The 26,011-nt window shown below is 46.0% G+C and overlaps 1 protein-coding gene and 1 long non-coding RNA gene across 7 annotated transcripts; one reads left to right on the top strand and one right to left on the bottom strand.

The window, feature by feature from the left end:
- Positions 1-3,130: 3,130 nt before the first annotated feature.
- LOC125512179 lies at positions 3,131-6,608 on the bottom strand. The gene is made up of 4 exons (XR_007285238.1): positions 6,414-6,608; positions 4,892-4,998; positions 3,674-3,772; positions 3,131-3,512 (listed from the first exon to the last, which is right to left on the bottom strand). It is a non-coding gene; the product is annotated as an uncharacterized LOC125512179 (long non-coding RNA).
- Positions 6,609-7,372: 764 nt separating this feature from the next.
- On the top strand, positions 7,373-25,963 carry LOC125512177 (dehydrodolichyl diphosphate synthase complex subunit NUS1-like). 6 transcript variants are annotated; one of them, XR_007285236.1, is made up of 8 exons: positions 7,379-7,801; positions 8,234-8,561; positions 23,313-23,380; positions 23,513-23,693; positions 23,812-23,908; positions 24,088-24,183; positions 25,428-25,586; positions 25,823-25,963. XR_007285236.1 is itself a non-coding variant. In XM_048677257.1 (7 exons), the coding sequence occupies exons 2-7, from the start codon at positions 8,255-8,257 to the stop codon at positions 25,507-25,509; spliced, it is 831 nt and encodes a 276-aa protein (XP_048533214.1). In that variant the 5' UTR covers positions 7,380-7,801; positions 8,234-8,254; the 3' UTR covers positions 25,510-25,685. The 6 variants fall into 6 exon arrangements, 4 of the variants coding, with proteins under 4 accessions (XP_048533216.1, XP_048533213.1, XP_048533214.1 ...); XR_007285237.1 differs by having other exon boundaries at positions 25,840-25,959; XM_048677257.1 differs by lacking the exon at positions 25,823-25,963 and having other exon boundaries at positions 7,380-7,801; positions 25,428-25,685.
- The last annotated feature ends 48 nt before the right edge of the window (positions 25,964-26,011 follow it).

The following is a 26,011-nucleotide window of genomic DNA, read 5'->3' as shown; positions in this document are numbered from 1 at the left end:
AAGTTGACACCACCTGCGCAGAAACCCGACATAGCTTCAATGCATGGTCAGCAGTCTGATGCCTCTGCTCCTACAGCCCAGAAGTCCATCACAGCAGCACCGCCAGCTTAGTGGTCTGGCATAGATAAACCGTCTGCTAAGCAGCCCGTCGAAGCTTCACCGTCTACTCGGCAGTCTACCTTGGAGCCAACCAGACATTCTGCCAGAAATGCTTCAAGTACCAAGAAGGAAGCGGCCAAAAAGGCTACACCCGCGAGGAAGCGCGGTGGGAGAGCGAAGAGGAAGGAGAATGATTGCCTCTTACTTAAAGCACTCATCGCCTAGAACCAAATTAACAGAGGTTGTTCGAATCCGGGAGTAATATTATTTCTGACGGCATGAATGATGAAGAAGTAGAATTGTTGCTTGCTAAAAGTAAACCATCCATACTTGAAGCACGCAATTACATCCATGGCCAGCCATTTCTTGTTGGCGAATACTTTGATGAGTGCAGCTCCAGTTGCCGCGAGATACATGAATATTGCATGGATCAAATGTTAGTAGATCATCATGGTCTACTAGTTCACTACAACAGAGATCATTTCTGACACGATGCTGGTTCCATCAATGTGAGTTTTGAGGACTTACATCTATTCTTCAACTTCAACGAGCTCGATGCCATTCTTATTAGATGCCTGATTTTGTAAGTACTTAACAAACTCTGATCAACTTCTCCATACAAGGTTGTAAATGATAAACAGCTAACTGCATTTTATTCCTCTCAGGGGATTGAACACGCAGAGAAGAAAAAGGGAGAGTGTGTATTTCATAGATCATGCATTAGCAAATGGCACAACATTAGATGGTAAGGACCTACGGGACTGGGCCATTAAAATGGTTGTCTGTATCTTCGAAAACACGTCCCATGCAGAATCATTTCTCTGGCCATATCATGAACGAAAGTCAAGTAAACAACCATGCATACACTGATTGTCTTTCAAATTTTGACATAATTCATAAGTTCATGACTTTATTAATATGTAGCAATCATTGGATATTGGTATTCATTGTTCCAAACAAAAACGTAGTTTACTACATGGATTCTCTCAGAGAGTCAACAAACGCTCAGGATCTGACGCATATTCAGCAATTCATGGATAGGTATTGAATTCTATGATGTGGAAATTAATTTGCATTTATATCTGGTTCAATAATTGATATTATCAAAATTCATCTTCATTTGAAGTGTGCTCGCATTGTGGAAAGCTAAACCAGGGAACCTGTTCAAGAGGGAACTACCTCTGCAGCATGAGATTGTTTCTCCAGCAACACACCGAAATCCGTTATTTTCAGAAAATTTATCCAATAGTCTGCAAATACCTTTTCCTACGCTAGTCAAATGTTCAAACTTCTAAATAAACATCTTTCTATTTCTGTCCAAAGAAAAAAAATACATCTAACACAAGTTAGGTTGTTCCTAATAGGACAAATACATGACTAATTCTGGATAAAAAAAATCAGTGTCCCCGGCAACAAGCAGGGACCAACCTTTGTGGATACTATGTTTGCACACACATGATCTCCATCTGTAAATCTGCTGATAGTTGTGAAGATCCCCGTGAATTAGTACCAGTAAGTCTATCTTAATTAATATCTTCTACTCCACTCATATGGCACATTTTGATCTTAAAAATACTGCAGCTCATCTTAGAACCGAGGACCCCTGAATCACTCCCACTGGTGAATTGCTGATGGTTTGGAGATTTATCAGCGACTTCTTCCTGAATCACTACATCAATCTCACTGGTGATGATGAAGATTTCAGCATGCGTTCTCCTGAAACATTGAGTAAGAGTTAGATGCTAAACATATACGCATGGATCCATTTTTTCCATCTGATGAGGTCATCGTATTTCGTACACTATGGCTAATTATGTAATGCATATATGTGTGGACAAATCATTGGAATTTAGCTACATATGTTCAATTACAATTGTTGCGAAATCTGATGAATGTTCTTCCTGTGGACACTATTTGTTCAATTGAATATTGCGGTGAATTTGCTTTTTGCATGCCGATTCAAAATGAGATATTTTTGTTTTAACCTGGCAATTGCTCTGCGCATGGTTGAACTAAATGAGTCAATCATAGCGGAACCGTCGGTGATACACAGCAGATCACAAACGATTTACAGCGCTACTACGTGTGCGTAGGGTCTCCGAAACCGTTTGTGATATCACGATATCACACATGAGAGCTCAGAGTAAACCGTTCCCAATGTAAAATACAATCCCGGTCATAATTTTTTCAGGAAACATGTGGGATCCCAAACGAAAAGCACACATCACTCTTGCCGCAACCGTCGGTGATACACAATAAATCACAAACGGTCTGCGGAACTTGTATGTGTGCAAAGGGGCTCCTGAATCGTTTGTGATAGAATATTATCGCACATGGTAATTGTTGGGAAACGTGTGCGATGGAATATTGCATGGCAGACGGGTTCTGCAGAAAACTCGTGTGCGATGGGGGCACGTATCGCACATAGTTCATATTTTGGCCCATGTGCCTTACATACTGTTTCCAAACGGTTCATTATGACACACCGTTTGGTTTCAGTGTGTCATTAGAAGCGTTTAATCACCGATCCCACACGTGCGAAAGAATTTAGTTTGTGTTGCATCACACACGATTACACTTTGCAAGGACTCTGGATCATGGCTCCATATCCCCGGCGGTTTCTGAGTCGTGTGGGAAGGACCCCCTATCACCCACACTCACTTGGCGACGGTTCCAAATGCCATCGCGGAAAGGGGTTAAAAACCGTGTGTATAGCACCGACGCATACCAGTGCCAATGAAACTGCCATGGATGTATATGCAAAATTCGCTTCATTATTACATGGTTTTGCAAAACAACGTGAAATGAAAAAAGGCAAAAAATGTAAAACCACCTAAAGAATGCAAGTTTTGTCGAGTTGGGGTGTGGCATTTTTCAGCAAACAAACTGTGGCGCTTTATGTTTGAGCAATTGTGGATACTTGGGCACAGACTGCCACTATATAATCTAAATACGAAACAATGCATAGATAAACAAACATCTCATCTCCCGCAAAAAACAAACAAACATAACATCGAAGGAAAAAAAGAGATGCACCGAAAACATCTATACCATTACTAACACACATTAATGTCCCATTACTATCACACTCTAGAAAATGTGTAGGACACACTAAATTAGTCATTACAAATCAAAGTTATGGCTAATAAAATGGCACACATAAAAAGAACACTATGTTTCAACTACATGAGGTGCAATGACGATAAAAGTGCAGTAAAAAGATATGAAGAAAGCGAGCAGTACCTTACATTCCCTTGTAAAAAAGAATGTAAGAGCAAAATCTCCCAATAATCAAATCTTCCGCTTGTACTTATTGAGGGTACCCTTCACACTATCCTCCAGGAACTGCTTCGAAGTCTGGAGCTCATGCCAGACGCAAACTCACCAATGAGATTTTTGACTTTACTCCTGGTCTGCAAAAACAACCAAGGAAGAAAGAAGGATGACACTCAGCATAGCACGACGCATCTAGTTCCATGTAGCTCACAATTTCATATGTCGAAAAAACATGTTGGTCATGATAACACCAGTAGAAAAAATTCATGGCAATAGAAAAAAACCCAAAGAAACTTACCCGAGGAGGGAAAGATGGGCTCACATTCACATCCATCCACTTGTTGAAATTTGCCGCACCGCCAAAAAGACTGAGGTTGATAGCATGCTTTGAGGCAAACTGCAACAAAAATGACACATAATTAACACCAAAACATTGCATAAACAAAAATGCCATCTATTGGAAAAATGCCATGTAGATTAAAGAAAATGCCATCCAAGGTATGAAAAGATGCCAGCCAACAAATATGAAAAATGCTATCCAACATATATGAAAATGCGATCTAGCATATATGAAAATGCCATCTAAACATGAAAACCTTGCCATGATGACAAAAATAAAAAATGCCAACTAATGTGTAACAAAAAATGCCATCCAAGGTGTGAACACAAAACCATCCATAAAAAAATGAAAAAAGCAACCCAACATGTGTAAGAAAACCAAAATGCCATCTAAACACACACACACACAAATATATATATATATATATTTGTCATATTGACAAAAATAAAAATATCATTTATTCTACATAAAAAATGTCACTCAAGGTATGAAGAAAATGCCATCTAACAAATATGAAAGATGCCATCCAGGAGGGAGTGGGTATGCCAAAAAATGCCCCCAAGGAGGTAAGTGAAAAAAATGGCACAACCAAAAATGAAGTAACATCTAACTTTCCAAAGGATCCATCTGACTTCTTGTCTGTCGTGAAAACGGCTTTGATGGTATGGTCAAACCATGCAACTACAACCGCCATAAAAAACTTATGATACGATCGTGCCAGTATACAAAAATGCCAAGAAAGATTGGCACAGAGTAGTCGTAAACCACCATCAAGAATTGTGATGGTAGCAATGACGTTTTAAGAATGCCATCAAAAAAGCTACTAATGGCACTATGATGTGAAAATGCCAACCAGTACACGATTAAAACATATATGCTGCCATTTAACTACCATTACAAATGCCATCATCAACAAAAGGTTTAAATTCCATGCAAACTATAGTAAAAAAACTACCATCAAAATATAAAAAGTGATCCTAGCATAAAACATGCAAACAACCATGTAAAACTACCAATGCCATTAAGGTGTGAAAATGCAACTCAAGAAGGGGTATAAATGCCATCAACATGTAACACATACAAAAAAAAGACATTTAGTGGCGACAAAGTGAGAAATATAGTGTTAACGGACGACAGGAAATTTGATGATCTCCGTTGTTGGGAAATAAGGAATACCTCGTTTGGGGGATTATTGACGCCACAATGCAATCTACCTGAGATATCCATGCAATCATCAACACCATTGTTCAAATCCTCTCCGACCATCTTACAAAATCGAAAACCTGAAAAGAAAATATGGACAACAACAACAACAAAGGACCACGTCAGGCAGGTGGACACATACACAAAAAATAATTTAAACAAGATGGGTACACACATGTCACCTATTCCCCCTAAAAAGAACCAATCTAAGGACACACATGGCATTTCCCCCCGAATAAAATCTGACTATATAACCACATGGCACTTTGCATCCAAAAATGAACCACCATCTACACACACACGGTAGTTTCCCTCAAATATAAAAAAAAAACTCTGTGCACGCATATCCCCCCTAAAAGACCCACTCTAAGGGCACACATGACATTTTCCCCCAAAAGAACAATCCCAAAATAAACCACATGGCAGTTTTAATCTAAAATTGCCACCATCTAGAAACAAAAAAGGCAGTTCCCATAAGAAGATCATAAACAACTATGACCCCCTGAAAAGTAGACACACTCTAAATACACACATGTCATTTCTCCTGAGAAACAACACCCCAAATCAACCACAAAGCAGTTATAATACAAAAAAAATACCATCTACAAAAGCACACATGGCATTTTCTCTCTACCCAACAACCATCTACAACACATATGACATTCCCCCCAAAATAATCCCTCTTGTAAATCACATGACAAATTTCATCCCAAAAAACATCATCTACAACACACACACATGGCAGTTCCCCTCACCTCCCCGCAAACAACAAAAACATCTATACACACATGCACCTAACCACCCTAAAAAGACCCACTATAAGGACGTACATGACATTTTTCACCAAACTATAAAATCACATGCATTTCCCCCTCAACCCCACACATATCCTCAACTAACACATATGGAAGTTTCCACCGTCAAATCCCCACACTAAACTACACAAAAAAGGACAAACATGATATTTTTCACCAAACTATAAAAATCCAACTATAAACAGAATCATATGGCATTTCCCCCTCAACCCCCGCATACCCTCAACAAACACACATGGCATTTTCCACCATCAAATCCCTACACACTAAACTACACAAAAGGCACCAAACTGGTCAACCAAAACAGATCTACGACAAAAAATCACCCAAAACTGCCACCCCCAAAACCAAAGGCAAATACGGCACCACAGAACACCACCCGTCGCCGATGTCGAAGTAATGGCAACCGCGGCCGCTGCTGCCGCACCACACACGTCTGGCGCAACCCGGCAGACCACATGGGATGTGAGTGCTCAAACCCTAGCCCCGATAGCAAGCCCACCACGCCACCTTCTCTATCCCTTCTCATCGTTACCTAGCGACAACTCTAACTACTCCAGCCGCCTCTTCCGCCATGGGCACATCCGCTTCCGCCATGGACACCATCGCAACTACCTCAAGCAAACAACCATAGGGCACAAAACACTCGCCCGCGACAACCAGTGATCTAGAACACGTACCTCAATGGCCGGCAATAATGCCGCCCGTGGTGGATGAAGCCCTCACCGTCGACGAGCGGCTGGGCTTGGTGGGAAAAGCGTCGCCCGCTCACCGGAATCGCTGCGATGAGAGGGAGCGGTGAGGAAGGGAGAAGATAGGTGGGTGGGGGATGAAACTGACTAATGGAATGAATTGGGGGTGGGGGGTTAACTGCACTTTTTCGTGCGGGGGTAGGTGCGGAAGCAGTTTGCTTGTGGCCATGTTCGAGCGAACTGCTCCGGCAGTCTGATGTGGCACCCGCATGGAACTTGTGGTATGATGGGCGTTCGCTGGCTCTTGGCTCCTGGCTGACGTAGGCCAGTTAAGATTTCCCTTTCTTTAACGCATCGGCCGGCTAATCTTTTTAAAAGATCGGCCGCCTCAGCAGCCACTAGGTCCGACACAATCCAACGACTCAGTCCTTCCTCACCATTGCAACAAAGGTTGTGTTTCATTTTTTTTGCAACATAGCTCATGTTGCAGAAACATTTGTAACAGAGATTGTGTTGCAAAGAAAACCCGTCTTCACTTTTTTTGCAACATAGATAATGTTGTGAAAATGACTTATGCAACATGGATGTTGTTGCACAAAAAAATTATAACAAAAAAATGATGTCGCAGCAACACCGTCCTCGTTGTCGTCGCCATTTTGCAACTGTGTCGTTGCAGCAGAAATTCATCGGCATGCGGCGGCATGGTCGGACACGGGCAACTTTCGCTGGTGATGTTGCATTTTTTCACTTTTTTGCAACATGAAAGTCGTTGCGAAAGAAATTCTTGCAACATAGACGTTGCAGAAAACATTTTGATTTCTCACACACGCGTAACGCATAACCATTAGAAAAAAGAACTAGATGGACCCATACTCCCACACAAGACATGTGTCACAAGAAGTAGACGAAGGATGCTCCCACGGGATCGGCCGGCTGAAGGCAAACATTTTCCTTCTTTAATAGACTACTGTGTACAGTAGTTATTATCGAGCTTTGTCAAGCTATCAACGAGCTGGGAGTCTGAACTCTGAACTCAGGCAGGCGAAATTGAAGTGACTTTCCCTCTTTCTTTCTTCCTCCCACCTCTCCTCGCGCCGCCGCCGGCAACTAGGCTCTGACGGCACCGTCTCTCTCAGTTCTCCTTCTCATTCGCTCTACAGGACTGGCTTGGGGGTGGAGGTTTGCCCGGCCCCGGGCTCGGATTGATCTGGTGACGGACCCTACTTCTTTTCTTCGCTGTGAGCACTGTAGTTCCCAATCTCTCCTTCCGGGACTGATGCCCCAATCTAGGGCACCCCTGAGTACCTGACCACCCAAGCCTCGTACATCGATTCCCGCTGTTCTCACCCGGTCCGTGATCTTGGATATTGGTTGAGGTATGAGCCTTTTCTCATCCAGTGATTCAGTTTAAACCCCACTGGCCTCCACAAATTCTGGGGCGTGCAGGCGCACACTCTAGATCTGCCCCTGTCACATCACGCCATTGCATTGCGGCACCATTTAAGGGCACGGGGATGATAGTAAGCTTTAAAACTTGTTTACTTGTCTAATCGTAGCTGTGCTGCCGTGCCATTCTTAGGCATTCTTAGGCGTCATAATTTTCGTGGCTCCCGTTAAGGAGTCTTGGCTCTCTCTGGAACATGGCAGGTCCATTGTCAAACTGAGTGCATCAGCCATGTGTTTTTTTTCTAGCATTGAATGCATCGGATATGTTAATGTATGTTAATATCATGCTATTTCGTAACCTTCATCTGGTAAAGTTACAGGAGGCAACTACTGATGTCAGTAATTTCGTGTTGAATTTTCAGGGAAGTGTGTATGGTACTTTTATGGTTGGCCAAATGCAGATATCTTGGCCATCCACGATTGTAGAGCTCATCTTGGGCCTGCTATGGCACCTCGTCCACCTGTTGGTCAGCCTCTTTGATTTGTGGTCGCATCTGAGTGATAATCTAGAATGTTATCTTATTTCGTCTGGGCTGCTGCCCAAGTACCGAGATCTTCATTTTGAAAGACTTAATTACGTGGGCGTTGTAGTAGATAGCAGAGAAGCAAATAATGTTTTGAAGATCAAGCAACTTTTACGGTGGTTATCAACTATTGGCGTTAAGTATGTAGTTCTCTATGACATTGAAGGTGTGCTTATGAACATTTGCTTTACATGCTTACTTGTTTGAGTACATATGATCTTATTCTTTTCAAGTCTTCTTGGCCTATCCTTACCTGAGCATAGAACTCTTTCTTTCTCAATATAATGTGGCAGAGTGCTTGCCTTTGAGGCTTTGACGGTGAGAAAAGAACAAGAAAAAACAAGTTTACTAACAATATGCGGTATTAATAACTGTGCGTCCTGCTTTATTTTAACAGTTTTCCCTTCAAGTCATCTTCCATAAATCCGCGCCGTGGGAAAAACAGCCTTCAAATTTTATGTATTTTGCATGAAACTACTTTGAAACTTCGCCTATGTTGCCCAGGTAAAGGAAGAGTGTTGTGATAGGCTTGGCGAGCCAACATAAAAACTCAACCATTCTGATGGAGATGAAACCCAAAAGTACATCTTTGGGGCATAACCGTCTTAGCGACGTGCCATATCGGGACCCGGGTGTGGTGTTAAATGGGTAAGGGCCAGACGGTCACTCCCTTGGTGGCGCGCCGTACCTTGATCTGGATACGGTGATAAGTGAGCAAGGATCAGGTCGTTACATCCCTAGTGGCGCTCTACATCGATGCTCGGGTGTAGTGTAAAATGAGCAAGGGTCTTCGCATTTGATTCAACGAGTGCGAAGGGTAAGAAAGCTAGCCGAGCCAAGTAGGATCCGCTTAGGTCGCTGGAACATAGGGTCTCTGACCGGTAAGTTACAGGAGTTTGTTGATACAACGGTGGGGAGAGGCATTGATATCCTTTGTGTCCAAGAAACCGAATGGAAGGGACATAAGGCGAAGGAGGTGGAGGATATCGGCTTCAAGTTGTGGTACACGGGGACAACTACAAACAAGTATGGAGTAGGCATCTTGATCAACAAGAGCCTCAAGTCTGGAGTGGTGGACGTCAAGAGGCAAGGGGACTAGGTTATCTTGGTCAAGCTGGTCGTTGGGGACTTAGTTCTCAATGTTATCAGCGCGTATGCCCCAGAAGACAATGAGAGCACCAAGAGGGAGTTTTGGGAAGGACTGGAGGACATGGTTAGGAGTGGGCCTATTGGCGAGAAGCTCTTCATACGAGGAGACCTCAATGGCCATGTGGGTACATCTAACACAGCTTTTGAAGGGGTGCACGGGGGCTTTGGTTATGGCAGCAGGAATCAAGGAGAGGATGTCTTAAACTTTGTTTTAGCTTACGTCATGATCGTAGCAAGACCCTCTTTAAAAAGAGGGAATCCCATCTACTGACTTTTAGTAGTGGTTAACACTAGCAATATTGATTCTGTCCTCTCGAGCAGAGAAGACAAACGTGCTTGCCTAGATTGTAAGGTGATACATGGAGAGAGTGTCGTCCCTCAACATAAACTTCTCGTAGCGGACTTCCTCTTCCGGGTATGTGTCCAGCAAGGTAAGCGCTCCAAAATCGCTGGAACAAAGTGATGGAAGCTCAAGAGGGAGGCAACTCAGGCTTTCAAGGAGAAGTTTATTAAGGAGGGCTCTTGGGAGAAAGGAGATGATGCAAACAATATGTGAAGTCAAAGCGAAGCTAAAGACACTTGATGGTGGAACAATGATTTCCAGAAGGCTATTAAGGAGAAGAAAGACTATTTCAGACGCCTATACTTGGATAGGAGTCCGGACAACATAGAGAAGTATATGGTGGCAAAGAAGACTGCAAAGTAAGCTGTGAGCGAAGCAAGGGGTGAAGCGTATAAGGACCTCTACCAGCGTTTAAACATGAGGGAAGGCGAAAGGGAAATCTATAAGATGGCCAAGATCCGAGGTAGGAAGATGAGAGATGTCAACCAAGTCAAATGCATCAAGGATGGAGCAAATCGACTCCTGGTGAAGGACGAGGAGATCAAGAATAAATGAAGAGAGTACTTTTAACAAATTGTTCAATGGAGAGAATAAGAACTCTGTCATTGAGCCGGACAACTCCTTTGATCATACCAATAGACATTTTGTGCAACGAATCCAAGAGTTTGAGGTCAGCGAGGCTTTAAAAAGGATGAAGTAAGGTGAGGCGGCGGGTCCTAATTGTATCCCAGTTGAGGTGCGGAGATGCCTTGGAGACATAGTGACAATATGGCTAACTAAGCCTTTCAACCTCATTTTCGAACAAACAAGATGCCCGAAGAATGGTGAAGAGTACATTAGTACCAATCTTCAAGAATAAGAGAAAAGTTCAAAGTTGTACTAATTATTGTGGAATTAAGCTAATGAGCCATACAATGAAGCTATGGGGGAGAGTGTCATTGAGCACCATTTAAGAAGAATAACAAGCGTGACAAAAAATCAGTTTGGTTTCATGCCTGGGAGGTCGACCATGGAAGTTATTTTCTTGGTACGACAATTTATGGAGAGATAGAGGTAGCAAAAGAAGGACCTCATATGGTGTTCATTGACTTGGAGAAGGCTTGTGATAAGATACCGCAGAATGCCATGTGGTGGGCCTTGAAGAAACACAAATTACATTCCTCGTCAAGGACATGTACGATAATGTTGTGACAAGTGTTCGAATAAGTGATGGAGACACTGATGACTTTCCAATCAGAACATGACTGCACCAAGGGTCAGCTTTGAGCCCGTATCTTTTTTGCTTTGCTGAGGTCACAAGGGATATATAAGGAGATATCCCATGGTGTATGCTCTTTGTGGATGAGGTGGTGCTAGTCGCTGATAGTGGGACGAGGATTAATAGAAAGTTGGAGACAAGCTGATGTAGGGTAGGAACCCTAATCTGCCGATCTTTCACGAAAGGAGCGGATCCCGCGATGAACACGAGGAACAGGAGGAGGGAAACGAGGGTAAACACGGGGAAAACACAAGAGAGACACTCAAACCAACAAGAATGATTACACAAGTGCTAGATCCTCGAAACTCGATAGGAGATACAAGATCCAAAGTCAACAACGGACGGTACACGGTAGCCGGTTCTTCTCCAAAGGAGGTCTTGAGTTCTTCCCTAAAAAGGGGTATTGAATCCGCTTGGGGGATCTTCTTCGGTGGAGGCTCGAAATATCCGAGGAGAAGGTAACCAAGTGGATGAGCAAAGCTCTCACACGAAATATGAGCTAATCCTTTGCTAACCCTAGAAAGTTGGACGAGGTGGAGTATATATAGTCTAGGGGGTAGAAGGGGTACACGGGTCTCGGCCCTTTACTGTGCGCAGACAGGGAGGCCGGACGTCCGGGCGTCGGGCCGGATGTCCGGGCTTTCACGCGGGGCCGGATGTCCGGGCTGGCGAGGCCGGATGTCCGGGCGTTCGTGGAGGGCCGGATGTCCGGGCTGTGGAGGCCGGATGTCCGGGCTGGTGAAGCTGGCCATGTCGCTCTCGGGAAGGTGGTGTCCGGATATCCGGGCTCGAGGCCGGATTTCCGGGCTGGGCCAGATGTCCGGGGCCTGTAGATGCGCGGCGGCTGGTAGGCTGTTGTGGTCGAAGTCTCCAGCGGCCGGATGTCCGGGCTTGGGGCCGGATGTCCGGGTCCTGGAGCTGCCTTCTTCTCTCGGCGTTCCTTTTCATCCGTGAATTTGGGGACTTGTACATCTTCATGTGCATCTTCGGGAGGGTCCTCTTGGTACGTAATCATGCACAACAACTCGGACTTAGGTAGTAGCCATGTCTCATGCATAGAAAGTGGAAGTTCGGAGAGGAGAGAGTTCACCTTATCTTCGATAGCCTTCGCTCGGGCTCTTGTCATTGGCCCAAGTGGTGTCGTAGGGGATGTAGGTAGGTCCATGGGGATGACCTTGGGATGCTCCACATCATCTCCCCTCTCTTGGGGAAGATCCGTCCTCGGATCAAATTCTTCATCACCATGGAAGGGCGAGAGGTCCTTGACATTGAAGATATCGCTCATGTTGTACTTGTCGCGGGGGAGGTCGATCTTGTAAGCATTGTCGTTGTAGCGTGCAAGCACCTTGAAGGGTCCGTCCACTCGTGGTCGAAGTTTGGACTTGCGTTCTTGGGGAAAGCGGTCCTTGCGAAGGTGTAGCCACAAGAGATCACCAATGTTGAAGATCATGGGGTGCTTGTTGATGTTGAGCTTGGTCGCAAGTCGTTGTACTTGGCGCTCGATAGTATGTCTTGTATCTTCATGCACCTTCTTGAGATGAGTCACACGTGCACTTGCGTCCAAATTGATGCGCTCTTGGAGTGGTAGAGGGAGAATGTCCAATGGGGACAAAGGGTTGAATCCGTAGACGACCTCGAAGGGGGACTTGCCGGTTGTTGAGTGTCTTGCGCGGTTGTAGGCGAACTCGGCGATAGGTAGGCACTCCTCCCACTCCTTGATGTTCTTCTTGATGAGTACTCGAAGTAGAGCGGAGAGTGTGCGGTTTGTCACATCCGTTTGGCCGTCGGTTTGCGGATGGTAAGCCGTGGAGAAGAGTAGCTTGATTCCGAGCTTGGCGCATAGGGTCTTCCAAAAGTAGCTTAGGAACTTGACGTCGTGGTCCGAGACGATCGTCTTTGGCACTCCGTGTAGACGCAATATTTCCCTACAAAAGAGGTTTGCAATATGTGAAGCATCATCTATCTTGTTGCAAGGAATGAAATGTGCCATCTTTGAGAAACGGTCCACAACGACAAATACCGAATCCTTTCCATTGCGAGCCCTAGGTAATCCAAGTACAAAATCCATGCTAATATCTTCCCATGGTTGGTATGGAATTGGTAGAGGCATGTAAAGGCCATGGGATTGAGCTTTAGACTTAGCTTTGCGGCATGTAGAGCATCGGTTGGTGAAGCGGTTGACGTCACGAAACATCTTGGGCCAATAGTAGTTCTTTGAGAGCGTCGCAAACATCTTGTCTCGTCCAAAATGTCCCATTAAGCCTCTTCCATGAGATTCCCGCAAAAGCAACAAACGAAGAGAAGACTCGGGGATGCAAAGCTTGTTAGCTCTCATAAGATATCCATCTTTGATGTAATAGCGTTCCCAAGAGGTGTGCGTCAAACACTTGGCATAAGGAGTAGGAAAAGTAGGATCATGCTCATACAAGTCTTTTATATGCTCAAAGCCAATGACATCCAATTCAAGTTGAGTAACAAGCATGCATATGCGGGAAAGGGCATCCGCCACAATGTTTTCCTTACCTTTAATGTACTTGATGACATAAGAAAAAGACTCAATAAATTCACTCCATTTAGCATGACGCTTGTTCAACTTGGTTTGGCCCTTAAGATATTTGAGCGTTTCATGATCGGTATGAATGATAAATTCATGAGGGTGAAGATAGTGTTCCCATTCATGCAAAACGCGGACTAAAGCATATAGCTCTTTGTCATAGATGGGGTGATTGAGTTGCGCGCCGGAGAGTTTCTCACTAAAGTAAGTTATGGGGCGCTTCTCTTGCGTTTGTTAGAGTTATATTATAAGTCATGTACCCCTTTGTATTTATCCCGTTGTATAAGGGGTTTCCTGCATATGTTTCACATCTGTACATGTATATATATCGGCCTATGGCCTCATGGGAATACAAGTTGCATATTCCTAACATGGTATTAGAGCTAGGTCAACTTTTTTGCACGCTGCAACTCGTGCGATTGATCCGCCTCTCCTCCCGATAGAGGCCGCAGCCTCGATCTCCTTGTCCCGCTCGGATCCCGTCCTGGATCGGATCGGGCCTCCTCTCCCGTTCTCGATCCTATAAGGATCGCTCGCAGCCCCTCCCCGATCGAGAAGGACGCTCCCGCTCGAGCTCGCCCTTGTCCCGACTCGCATAGGCCCCTGCTGGATCCCGCCGCTGCCTCCAGCTCCCAGCCGTCCCTTGGTCTGGATCGACTGCCTGCTGCTCCCCCGATCCCGTCCTGTTGCCGATTGGAAGCTAGTGGTCTCGCCTCTGCTGCTCTCGTCGGATTCTGCTGATTTTGGATCTCTGCTAAAAAAAAGATATGTCTGCTGCATCGGGCTATGTTGCTGTCCCTCGCTGTCCGGTGATTTTCGATGGTACTAACTACACCGAGTTCACTGGCTTTATGCGCATTCACATGCGTGGCATCCGTCTCTGGGGTGTTCTTTCTGGCGAGGTCTGTTGTCTGCCACGTCCAGTTCCTCCGGTGGCCCTTACTCCGCCGACTCCACTAGTTCTTGCTCCGGATGCTAATCAGGCCGCCAAGGATGCGGCTAAGCTTGCTGATGAGACTGCTGATCGTGCTTATGATGAGAAGGTAATGGCTTATGAAGAGGCTCTTCAGATTTATCATGGTGCTCTGTCTGCAAAAGAGAAGACAACACTAGAGGAAGAGTGTGAGAGGTGTTAGCTTGTGGTGCATTGTCCTTGCACAAAAGGACGTAGTGTAGGACACTAGATGGGTTCTCACACACTCCTCTTATCTCACTTTTGGTGGCAAATAGGACTAAGTTCTTCTTTTCACTCATCGTGGAGGCGCTCGATTTGGGCTTGTGGCGCTCTCTCTCTTTTTGGTGGCTCGCTCTGTCACTATTATCTCCATGATGGGTGGCTTGCTTGTCGGCGACAACTTGGCTTGGAGACATGGGAGGAAGTACGTACTCCTTGCCCTTCATCTTGAAGATGTAGTGGTTCGTTCGGCCGTTGTGGATGACTCCTCTATCAAATTGCCATGGGCGTCCAAGGAGAAGGTGGCAAACGGTCATTGGAACGATGTCGCACTCTAAGGTGTCTTCGTAGGCGCCAATTTTGAAGGAGACTTGTACTCGATGCTCGACTTGGATAGTGTCGGAGTCGTTAAGCCATTGCACTTTGTATGGATGGGGGTGCTTCGTCTTGGGCAATTGGAGCTTGGAGCAAAGTTCTTCACTTGCGAGGTTATGACAACTCCCTCCATCGATGATGACCTTGACGGAGTGTCCATTGATGCCGGCCTTGGTGTGAAAGATATGGCATCTTTGGTCTTCTTCTTGGTGATGTTGGAGAGTCAAGACCTTGGAGACAACAAGAGCGGGACTTGAATCTTCATCGCAAAAGACTTGTTCCTCTTCATCGTTCACTTGCCGGTGCATGGCGACTTGCTCAAGAGCATCCATTTCGCCTTCACTCATCGAGTCGTAGGTGCCGTCGTCGTTGAGGATCATGGTCCGCTTGTTGGTGCACTCATAGGACTTGTGGCCTCGGCCTCCGCATGTGAAGCATTTGAAGGAACTTGTCTTGACGGTCTCATCGGTGGGGGTTGATGATGATGAAGCTCTCGGGAAGTTGCTTGTAGTAGGAGGATGACTTGAAGTTGACGAAGCTTTCTTGGAACTCGACTTGTCGATGTTGCTAGTAGAAGGCTTGGTAGACGGTGTTGGAGTCGTTGAAGCTTGGGTGTTGGAGAAGCCGTAGGACTTGGATGAGAACTTGGCATACTTGAAATCGTCTTGCACTTGACGTTCCGCTTTTGTAGCTTGATGCACTAGCTTGATGAGGTTCGAGTATGGTTGGAAGTCGGCGATCTTCTTGATAGGATGGTTGAGTCCATTCAAGAAACGTGCCATTGTTTGCTCATCATCTTTCGTGACATTGGCTCGTATCATGGCAATCTCCATCTCCTTGTAGTATTCTTCAATGCTCTTGGTTCCTTGCTTGAGTAGTTGGAGTTTCTTGAAGAGGTCGCGGTTGTAGTAGGTAGGCACGAAGCGTGCTCTCATGACATCCTTCATTTGTGCCCAAGTAGTGATGGGTGGTTCACCTCTTGCCTCTCGGCGGTCGATAACTTGTTCCCACCAAATGTGGACATAGTCTTGAAACTCAAGGGATGCCATTGCGATCTTCTTCCCTTCGTCATAGTTGTGCAAACGGAAAATTTTGTCGACCTTCAATGCCCATGAAAGATACTCTTCGTGATCGTTGCTTCCGTTGAACTTGGGAATGGTGAACTTGAGCTTGCCGTAGCATTGCTCTTCATTGTGTTGGGGTCGGGGATGATGACGCCCATGTTGTTGATGATTGTCAAGCTCGTGTCGCTCTTGGTGAGGAGGGTTGTCAACCTCATGTTGCTCTTGTCGTGGAGGATTTCCATTGTCGTCATGCTCTTGATGAACGTGATGTTCTTGGCGAGCTTGTGGAGGAGCTTGTCGAGCTCGAGGAGGAACTTGAGGAACTTGACGATGCACGCGAGCTTGAAATCTTCGTTCTTGAATTTCTTCGCGAAGTGCTTCTTCATGTTCACGAGCTTGTCGGCCTCGGTTGGCTACGGCTCAACTTGAATCTTGGAGGGGCTTGTTGTGCCTCAAGTGCTTGAGCTTCACGGAGTTGTTGTTCTTGGCGTTGTGCCTTGGCATCTTGTGCATCTTGGTGTAGACGTGTGCGCTCTTCCTCTTCATGTTGGTGTTGTCGTTGTCTTTCTCGTGCTAGCGCAAAAGCCTCTTGGGTTTGACGTTGTCGGCGCTCTTGAGAGTTGGTGTCGCGTAGAGGATTGAGGCTTGCTTGACGATCGTTGCGCGCGGCACGGCGTAGAGTGTTCGATGTCGGTGTACTTGAGCCGGAGAGGGTGAAGTCGGAGTGTCGACTTGAACGGCTCCTTGTAGAGGACGAAGTGGAAGAAGAGCGGTTGAGCAACAAAGCGTGAATCTCGTCCATTCTTGCGTCATTCTCTTGCTTGTGATCGTCGAGCTTGTGGTCGAAGTAGTCCCTTGTACGTTGCTCGGAGAGTCGCAAGTCGGCGGCGAGGTTGTCGATGCGTTCACTCATTGCTTGTTGCTCTTGATGCAAAGCACGTTGTGCATCAAAGAGGTGACTCTTGGTGACGTAGGAGTTCATGTCGTCGTGCTCAATGAAGAGTGGGTTGGTAGAAGTACTTGGCCTATCCATCATTCCAAGAGAAGAAAGTGAGTGGTAGAAAGAGAAGAACGAATACCAAATGTACCTTGACCGAAGTTGAAAGTGGATCAATGATCACTCCAATGTGAACAAGGAAATAGCACAATTGATACCAATTCTTGTCGGTTTCTCACACCTACACAAGTAAAAGCTTATGGTGGAGCTTGGTTAGGATGGTGGCACAAAATTTGATACAATTGTAAGTGAGCTTCAATAATGTTGGAAAAGATTCGCAAGATTGCAATGCAACAAGTAGACCAAGCAATATAAGGTACACGGAAACACACACGCAAAGAGATAAGTGGGGTCGTGCAACCAAGGGTGAGCCAAAATGTGGAGTACACAAAAATGCTCTCGTTGCACAACATTAGAGAGACGCTAGCACGATTGCACAATAGGCGTATACAAAGACTTGTGCACAACCTACTAAGCAAAAATGCAACGACTTCTATCCCAAGTATGCTCTATGCAAGGTGTTTCTATGCGATGATCCAAGATGATCGAATATGACAATCTTAATGTTGTATGATGCTATGGTTCTTGCTTAAAAGCTCTTTGCTTATCTTTCCCTTTTGCTTAAAAGCTTGTTTGGCTCTTTGATGTTTGAGCTCTTTTCTCATGCAATGCTTGACGAACCAAGATAGCAATTGTGTATGCGATGACAACCTTGTGACACAAGAGATGATACCAAGATATGCAACAATGATGTATGTATGCTATGGGAAGTATGATCACTAATGTGCACAAGTCTCATTGCCGGCAATACTCAATGGCTAGTCTCGATGGGTAAGCAACGCAAAGGAGTAAGGCTATGATGGCTATCAATGTAATGGCAAGAGTGATATGTCCAATACCAAGATGAGGTTACCGTTTCTTGTGGACGGTATGGTGTCAAAATGGTGGCACGAATACCAAGATGTAGACGAGGTGGTCGTTGTTGATGACGCGTCCGTGGCGAAGATGTGCGGCGGTGATGTTGATGTCGAACCGTACCTAAATAGCCGAAACACAAGTAGGACACGGTACCGCAACTCAAATTCTCAAAGCAAAATTGGACCAAAATTGTCGGAGTTGGAGTTGGTAAGCGGTGGTTATGTATGTGGTATATGGTGGTGCTATGCAGAAGTGGTGGAGGTATGCGGAAGTATATGTGGGCACCGGAACAAAATTTGGCGAAAAATGGACGGAAAACGGGCGGTGGAAAGGAAGTGGTGCTGTCAGGGGCCGGATGTCCGGGGTGCCAGATGTCCGGGCTTGTCGGGCCGGATGTCCGGGCTCTGGATCTGTGGATGGATTCGAAGATCGACGCGAGGAGAGGTCAAATACAGGCAAAATTTAGAGAAATTTATGGATTTTTGGAAAGGGAGTGTGTGCGAGTTGTCTATTTCAAGAATAGATTGGATCTATCCGGCTGCACTTTATAATATTTTTTAGTATTTTTCGGATAAATAAGAAAAGGGTGCACGATCTCGACGAATTACTTCTGAATAAATTCAGAAATCAGGGGAAAAGTGGATGGAAAGCTAGATCTACCTGCAACACACGAAATCCGTGGATCAAATTCAACAAAACTTCATCACACCAGCAAATCACAAAAAAAAATTGGGGCTATTTTTGTGGGGGAATTTTTGAATTAGGGACAAAATCAACAAAACTAGGCTAGCAACACAACGGGGAGGCTCTGAAATCGTGATCAACGTGGCTCTTGATACCAAGATGATGTAGGGTAGGAACCCTAATCGGCCGATCTTTCACGAAAGGAGCGGATCCCGCGATGAACACGAGGAACATGAGGAGGGAAACGAGGGTAAACACGGGGAAAACACAAGAAAGACACTCAAACCAACAAGAATGATTACACAAGTGCTAGATCCTCGAAACACGATAGGAGATACAAGATCCAAAGTCAACAACGGACGGTACACGGTAGCCGGTTCTTCTCCAAAGGAGGTCTTGAGTTCTTTCTTAAAAAGGGGTCTTGAATCCGCTTGGGGGATCTTCTCCGGTGGAGGCTCGAATCTCCGAGGAGAAGGTAACCAAGTGGATGAGCAAAGCTCTCACACGAAATATGAGCTAATCCTTTGCTAACCCTAGAAAGTTGGACGAGGTGGAGTATATATAGTCTAGGGGGGTAGAAGGGGTACATGGGCCTTGGCCCTTCACTATGCGCAGACAGGGAGGCCGGACGTCCGGGCGTCGGGCCGGATGTCCGGGCTTTCACGCGGGGCCGGATGGCTGGGCGTTCGCGGAGGGCCGGATGTCCGGGCTGTGGAGGCCGGATGTCCGGGCTGGTGAAGCTGGCCATGTCGCTCTCGGGAAGGTGGTGTCCGGATATCCGGGCTCGAGGCCGGATTTCCGGGCCGAGCCGGATGTCCAGGCTGGGGCCGGATGTCTGGGGCCTGTAGATGCGCGGCGGCTGGTAGGCTGTTGTGGTCGAAGTCTTCAGCGGCCGGATGTCCGGGCTTGGGGCCGGATGTCCGGGTTCTGGAGCTGCCTTCTTCTTCTCTCGGCGTTCCTCTTCATCTGTGAACTTGGGGACTTGTACATCTTCATGTGCATCTCCGGAAGGGTCCTTTTGGTACCTAATCATGCACAACAACTCGGACTTAGGTAGTAGCCATGTCTCATGCATAGAAAGTGTAAGTTCGGAGAGGAGAGAGTTCACCTTATCTTCGATAGCCTTCGCTCGGGCTCTTGTCATTGGCCCAAGTGGCGTCGTAGGGGACGTAGGTAGGTCCATGGGGATGACCTTGGGATGCTCCGCATCACAGGCTTTGGAACTGAATATTAGGCTTAGTAGAACTAAAACTGAGTACATGAGGTGCAGTTTCAGTACCACTAGGCACGAGGAGGAGGAGGTTAGCCTTGATGGGCACATGGTACGTTATAAGGACACCTTTCCATTATCGGGGTCTATGTTAAAGAAGGATGGTGATATTGATGAAGATGTGAGCCATCGAATCAAACTTGGATGGATGAAATGACGCCAAACTTCAGGTGTCCTATGTGACAAGAGAGTGCTACAAAAACTAAAAGGCAGGTTCTATAGGACGGCGATTCGACCCGTGGTGTTGTACGGCGCAAACTGTGGGCCAACTAAAAGGCGGCATGACCAACAGTTCGGTGTAGCAGAGATGTGCATGCTGAGATGGATGTTTGGCCACACAAGAAAGGATCGGATTCAGAATGTTGATATACGTCATAGAGTTGGGGTAGCACCAATCGAAGAGAAACTTATCCAACATCGTTTGAGATGGTTTGGGTATATACCACGTAGACCTCCAGAAGCACCGCCACATAGCGGAAGGATAAAGCATGCTAATAATGTCAAGAGAGGTCGGGGTAGACCAAACTTGACATGAAGGAGTCCGTTAAGAGAGACTTGAAGGGCTGAAATATTACCAAAGAATTAGTTATGGACAGGGCTACGTGAAAATTAGCCATCCACGTGCCAGAACCATGACTCAGTTTCGAGATCTTATGGGTTTCAACTCTAACCTACCCCAACTTGTTTGAAATTGGAAGGCTTTTGTTATGGCGCTGCTAGAAGGAGGGCGCGAGAGGGCCGGGCCCACGGCCGGGCAAGAGGGAAGGGATTTCCTTCTTAATTCTTGCTTGATTAGATTGATACATCTCCTCTCTTTATATAGAGAGGGTTACTTGACTCCCCAGCAAAGCTTACTTGACCCCTAAGCAAGCGACCCTTATCTCTAATTAACCCTAAGACTAACGGGCTATACTGCTAGCTCAGGCCCATTAGGCCCATTACGTACTCTAACACTACACCCTACCTGGACATGCAGTTTGTCCTCAAGCTGCAGCCTAAAAACAAGCCTTTTACATCTTGGCTTGTTTTATTACTCATCTTGGCTTGTTTTATTACTCTCAACCTGAAATGGATTGGGACGCTTTATTTTGGACCCCTTAACAAAAAGTGGACACCATCCGCACATGGACATGCACGTGTACAGCCACCTAGATCCCATGGACACCACCTGAACAAAAGGAGTGCATGTGTATGGCCACCTGGAAGTGGTCGCAAGAGCGACCAGCAGAGGCGCCGTCGTGGCAGCCGGCGACGGAATGCAGTGGTGCTACGTGGTGTGCTCCTGTCGGTGACACACTGTCTTCTCCCCGCCGGACGGCTGTTGGTCTGCATCGCACAGGGAAGAGTGGAGGGCTTGCGATGGAGAATGACGAGGAGGGGTGCGCCCCCCCCCCAACCGCCGATGTCGCAGACTTTGAGGTCGCTGCCCGCGGGAAAAACAACATGCCCGCCGCTTGTGGGGGAAACCGCATGCCCAAGATCCCCGACGCTGCGGACGAGATCAAGGTCCTTTGCGCAGCGAAGGGCAATTTGGAGGAGCGGCAGCTGCAGACCACGCATCTCCCGCACACGCCGACGCGCAGCAGCCTGCAGCCTCACCGCCGCCGACACGTGGCGGGTAGTGATCCAAGCCGGAAGCGGTGACGGCGACGGCGGAAACTTGATCTGTCGGATGGGGACATCCTGGGAAAGCGGTGATGGCAACGGCGGGAACTTGATCTGGTGGATCAGGACTCCCGCCGGCGCGGTCGATGTGAGGCTGGAGCTGACCGGCGATGGCTGCTGTAGCAGAGCGCCGGGCGCAGCGGAGGCCGCCAGGAGCGGCGGCTGCCACTGCAGCCAGGGCGGGGCGGTGGTGGCGGTGGATGGCAGCTGCAGCGGCCCGGCGAGCGCGGCGGGACGCCCTGGGGCAGTAGCGGCGGCTGCTGTGGCGAAGCGCCGGGCGCGGCTGAGGCCGCCAGGAGCGGCGACTGCCACTACAACCAGGGCGGGGCAGTGGTGGCGGTGGATGGCAGCTGCAGGCTGCAGCGGCCCAGCGAGCGCGGTGGCGGCGATGGGCGGCGCAGCCCGTAGGACCCGGCCAAGAACAGGCGGATCTCCTGAACCGCCTGGGTTAGGTCCCGCAGCGTCCCGGACACCTCCTCCGGAGTGAGGACGGCGGGGGCGGGTGCGATGGAGGATCCCGGCACCGGCAGCAGAAGAGACGGGTTCGGCAGCGGTGAAGACATGATCGAACCGAAGCTAGCTGATACCAAATTGTTATGGCGCTGCTAGAAGGAGGGCGCGAGAGGGCCGGCCGGGGGCCTTTTGCTCACGGCCGGGCAAGAGGGAAGGGATTTCCTTCTTAATTCTTGCTTGATTAGATTGATACATCTCCTCTCTTTATATAGAGAGGTTTACTTGACTCCCAAGCAAGGCTTACATGACCCCTAAGCAAGCGACCCTTATCTCTAATTAACCCTAAGACTAACGACTGCCAGCCCAGGCCCATTAGGCCCATTATGTACTCTAACACTAGATTGTTATGTGGCTGCTAGAAGGAGGGCGCAAGAGGGCCGGCCGGGGGCCCTTTTGACTCCCCAGATGGGGTGTAGTGTTAGAGTCCGTAATGGGCCTAATGGGCCTGGGCTGGCGGTATAGCCCGTTAGTCTTAGGGTTAATTAGAGATAAGGGTCACTTGCTTAGGGGTCAAGTAAGCTTTGCTGGGGAGTCAAGTAAACCTCTCTATATAAGAGGAGGAGATGTATCAATCTAATCAAGCAAGAATTAAGAAGGAAATCCCTTCCATCTTGCCCGGCCGTGGGCAAAAGGCCCCCAGCGGGCCCTCTCGCGCTCTCCTTCTAGCAGCGCCATAACAGCTTTGTTGTTGTTGTTGTGCATGAAACTACTTTGGACAATTTGAGTTGTGCATCAGATACTGAAAGGAGAAAATAACTAAACCTGGAACCTTTTTAACATCCAACTAAAAAGGAAAGGAAACATGTCTCCAAACATATTAGATCATTTTGGTATAACATAAAAAAGCCAAGATGAGTACCATGTTTCCTGTTACTTCTCAGTTTCCTCGCACTTACTATTGCACAATCAACGGTGCAGAGAGATATGTCTGACCATTCGACAATGCTCTACAGGAGTACTGAAGGAATGGCTTAAACCTGGTATCAAAACCCCAAGAGATGAGAACTCAAGAACTAATTTAGTAAGTTGCTTAATGCAGAATTCTGTTGGCCCATTTGCTGTCTAAGATATGGACTATGGTAATCTTTGTCTGTTCTTTGATTAGTATATTTATCACTCTTATAACTATTATGTCATTCATGTGAGCCTGTAGGATCTTAGTGCACATGGGGGGATGGCTATAGAGTGTCTTTCTGGTTCTGATGGCAAGGAAGGCATTGCTAAAGCAGCAAACTTACTGTGCTCAGACTTCTGCAATCGCAACACTCATGGGCATAATAAACTTGACAATGCATTTACAGAAGCTGACATGGTTTGTGCACTGAGAGAAGTAGGTAAGTTTGGAAAAATTATCTCCTCCCAGTTATTGCATTTTACCATATTCATTTCTCAGTTAGGAATTTGTACATTGCAATTCTGGAAGAACACTTACTGTTCCAATCTTTTCGTTAGGTAGTGGTGGGCCAGAACCTGATCTTCTTCTTGTGTACGGTCCTGTTAGATGTCATTTAGGATTTCCTGCATGGAGATTACGTTTCACAGAGATTATGTAAATTTTTCTTCCATTTATACAATTCTCACTAGTTTCCATGCTCAAATCACATTCAAAAATCATTCCACCTGAGGGTGAGGGGATCATGTGCGCTCACTGGTTTATGCTTATTGCACATTACTGAAGTTACTTATTTTATTTTACTACTGAAATATTATTTTTTGTTGTGTGTGCAGGCATATGGGCTCGTTGAAATCAATGAAATACGGTTCTATTGTGAAAGCTTTGCATCGATTCTCACACAAATATCAAAATTATGGTAACCCCATATTTCAGCTTGGCAATTTCGACTGTACTGCAGCAAAGCTCTTTAGTTTTTACCTTCACCGTAGGTTACACAAAATTTTCTGTACTTGAAGTGTACAGGCATGTTAGCAAGATTCAGTTTGTAACATTTTGTACATGTTCCATAAGATGCTTACATAATAGGAACTGGTGAAATTGATCAGTGCTCCATACCTTTTTTTTTGTTATATTTCTGCCAGCCCTGTCAAACAAATATACATAGAAATGTTTAGTGTCATTTCCAGGGGTTTGGAAATACACAAACGCACAAGTGTAATTAGAAACTGTGGACATCAGCTTAGCCATCAAGCTTAAACAGGAGAAACTAGAAGCTACATCAGGCAGAACTCAAGTTCGATGACTAAAACAAACCAAATAGTTTGTATCAAGAAACCCATCGGCAGAAACAAAGATGACAAGAAAAGGAAAACTACCAGAACATATCAACCCGCAAATCCACACTTCGAAGGCAACATGCCTCAATGAAGTCTGTTCAGATGATTCAGGTTCTACTAGTATTTTAGCTTATCACTGCCACCAACATTGTCTTTGTATTCTTCAGTAATTTTTCACATCACCACATCATTGGCTTAATCCTATATATACTAGAGTTATAAAATCTGACAAAATCTTCCTCCAAAAAATCATATAATTTCTCATCCTCCATAACTCCGTACATACTACAGATAGACCAAATGATCTTGACATCCTCCCGTGCCGCCAATTTCCAACAAAATCCATCAACCTGTCACAGTCTGAATGGTTGATTACATGTCCCGAAGGGTAATGTTTGGATTTTGTGACCAAAGCATACCGTATACATTGTTTGCCCATGATTTTTTTAATCTATTTTTGGACAGTTACCAACATTTTGGCATGCCAATGCTCCTTTGCCAATTCCAGATCAATTTTTAGCCAATGTTGGCCAACAAATGGGGAAGCAAAATCTGAAAAAAATAAATTGGCTAGCCATCCAATGTTTGGCAGGGCAACCTTAGGCATAAAGCAAACACACCAAAGTGTTTGTGCCTCTAATTTGCAAAGATACTCCATACCAAGTTCTGATATCTCTTTTTTTGGAGGCATTGCACTGTCATAGTTTTTCATGGGAATTTCTTGTATTAGTGGTCTTCAGATCTGATTAAACAACAGTGCCATGCATAAGTATCAGAATCTGGTCCGTTTTTAGTAAATTGTATTATCACCTTAACTAACTATAACCTTTTGTCTATCAGGTAAATGAGAGGAGACAAGAAAGCCACCCATTTTGTTATGTAAAATGTGTACTTCTGGAGCGGGCTGAAGTTTATTAACTACAATATGTAGTCTTGGCGGATACACTGTGCTTCCTTTTTGTTTGGATCAAATGGGTTACCTGTAGAACATACAGGTACAAACCTCATCCAACATATTTATCTTTTCATCAGAATGTAACAGACTGGCAGCACAGTGATTGTTTTGTGGAGAATTAAAGATCCAATTGTCTTTACCTTGTGAAAATTCACTTTGGTCTCGTATCACCGCACACAATATTAACCGCCAAAGTATATATATATATATATATATTTGTATTAATTTATTGAAGAAATTTGGTGATTTAGTAATCCGAAAGATCCCCTTATCCAGATGGTGATACATGATAGGCTCATATGGGCAACCATGATATCTCGTATCCCACGGAATGCATACTCTCTAGCCAGACACAAAAATTGCAACTGTCTGTGCTGTCCACAAGCTGCTGAAAAATCTGAGCCAAGGGAATGCAGTTAAGCAGCCTCAGCTGATGAGAGGCCAGGTGGCAGCCTCCTTATCCCA

Source organism: Triticum urartu, chromosome 6 (assembly GCF_003073215.2).
Source record: "Triticum urartu cultivar G1812 chromosome 6, Tu2.1, whole genome shotgun sequence".
Classification (NCBI taxonomy): domain Eukaryota; kingdom Viridiplantae; phylum Streptophyta; class Magnoliopsida; order Poales; family Poaceae; genus Triticum; species Triticum urartu.
The sequence above is the reverse complement of the archived record's forward strand: the minus strand, read 5'-3'. Positions and strand labels throughout refer to the sequence as shown.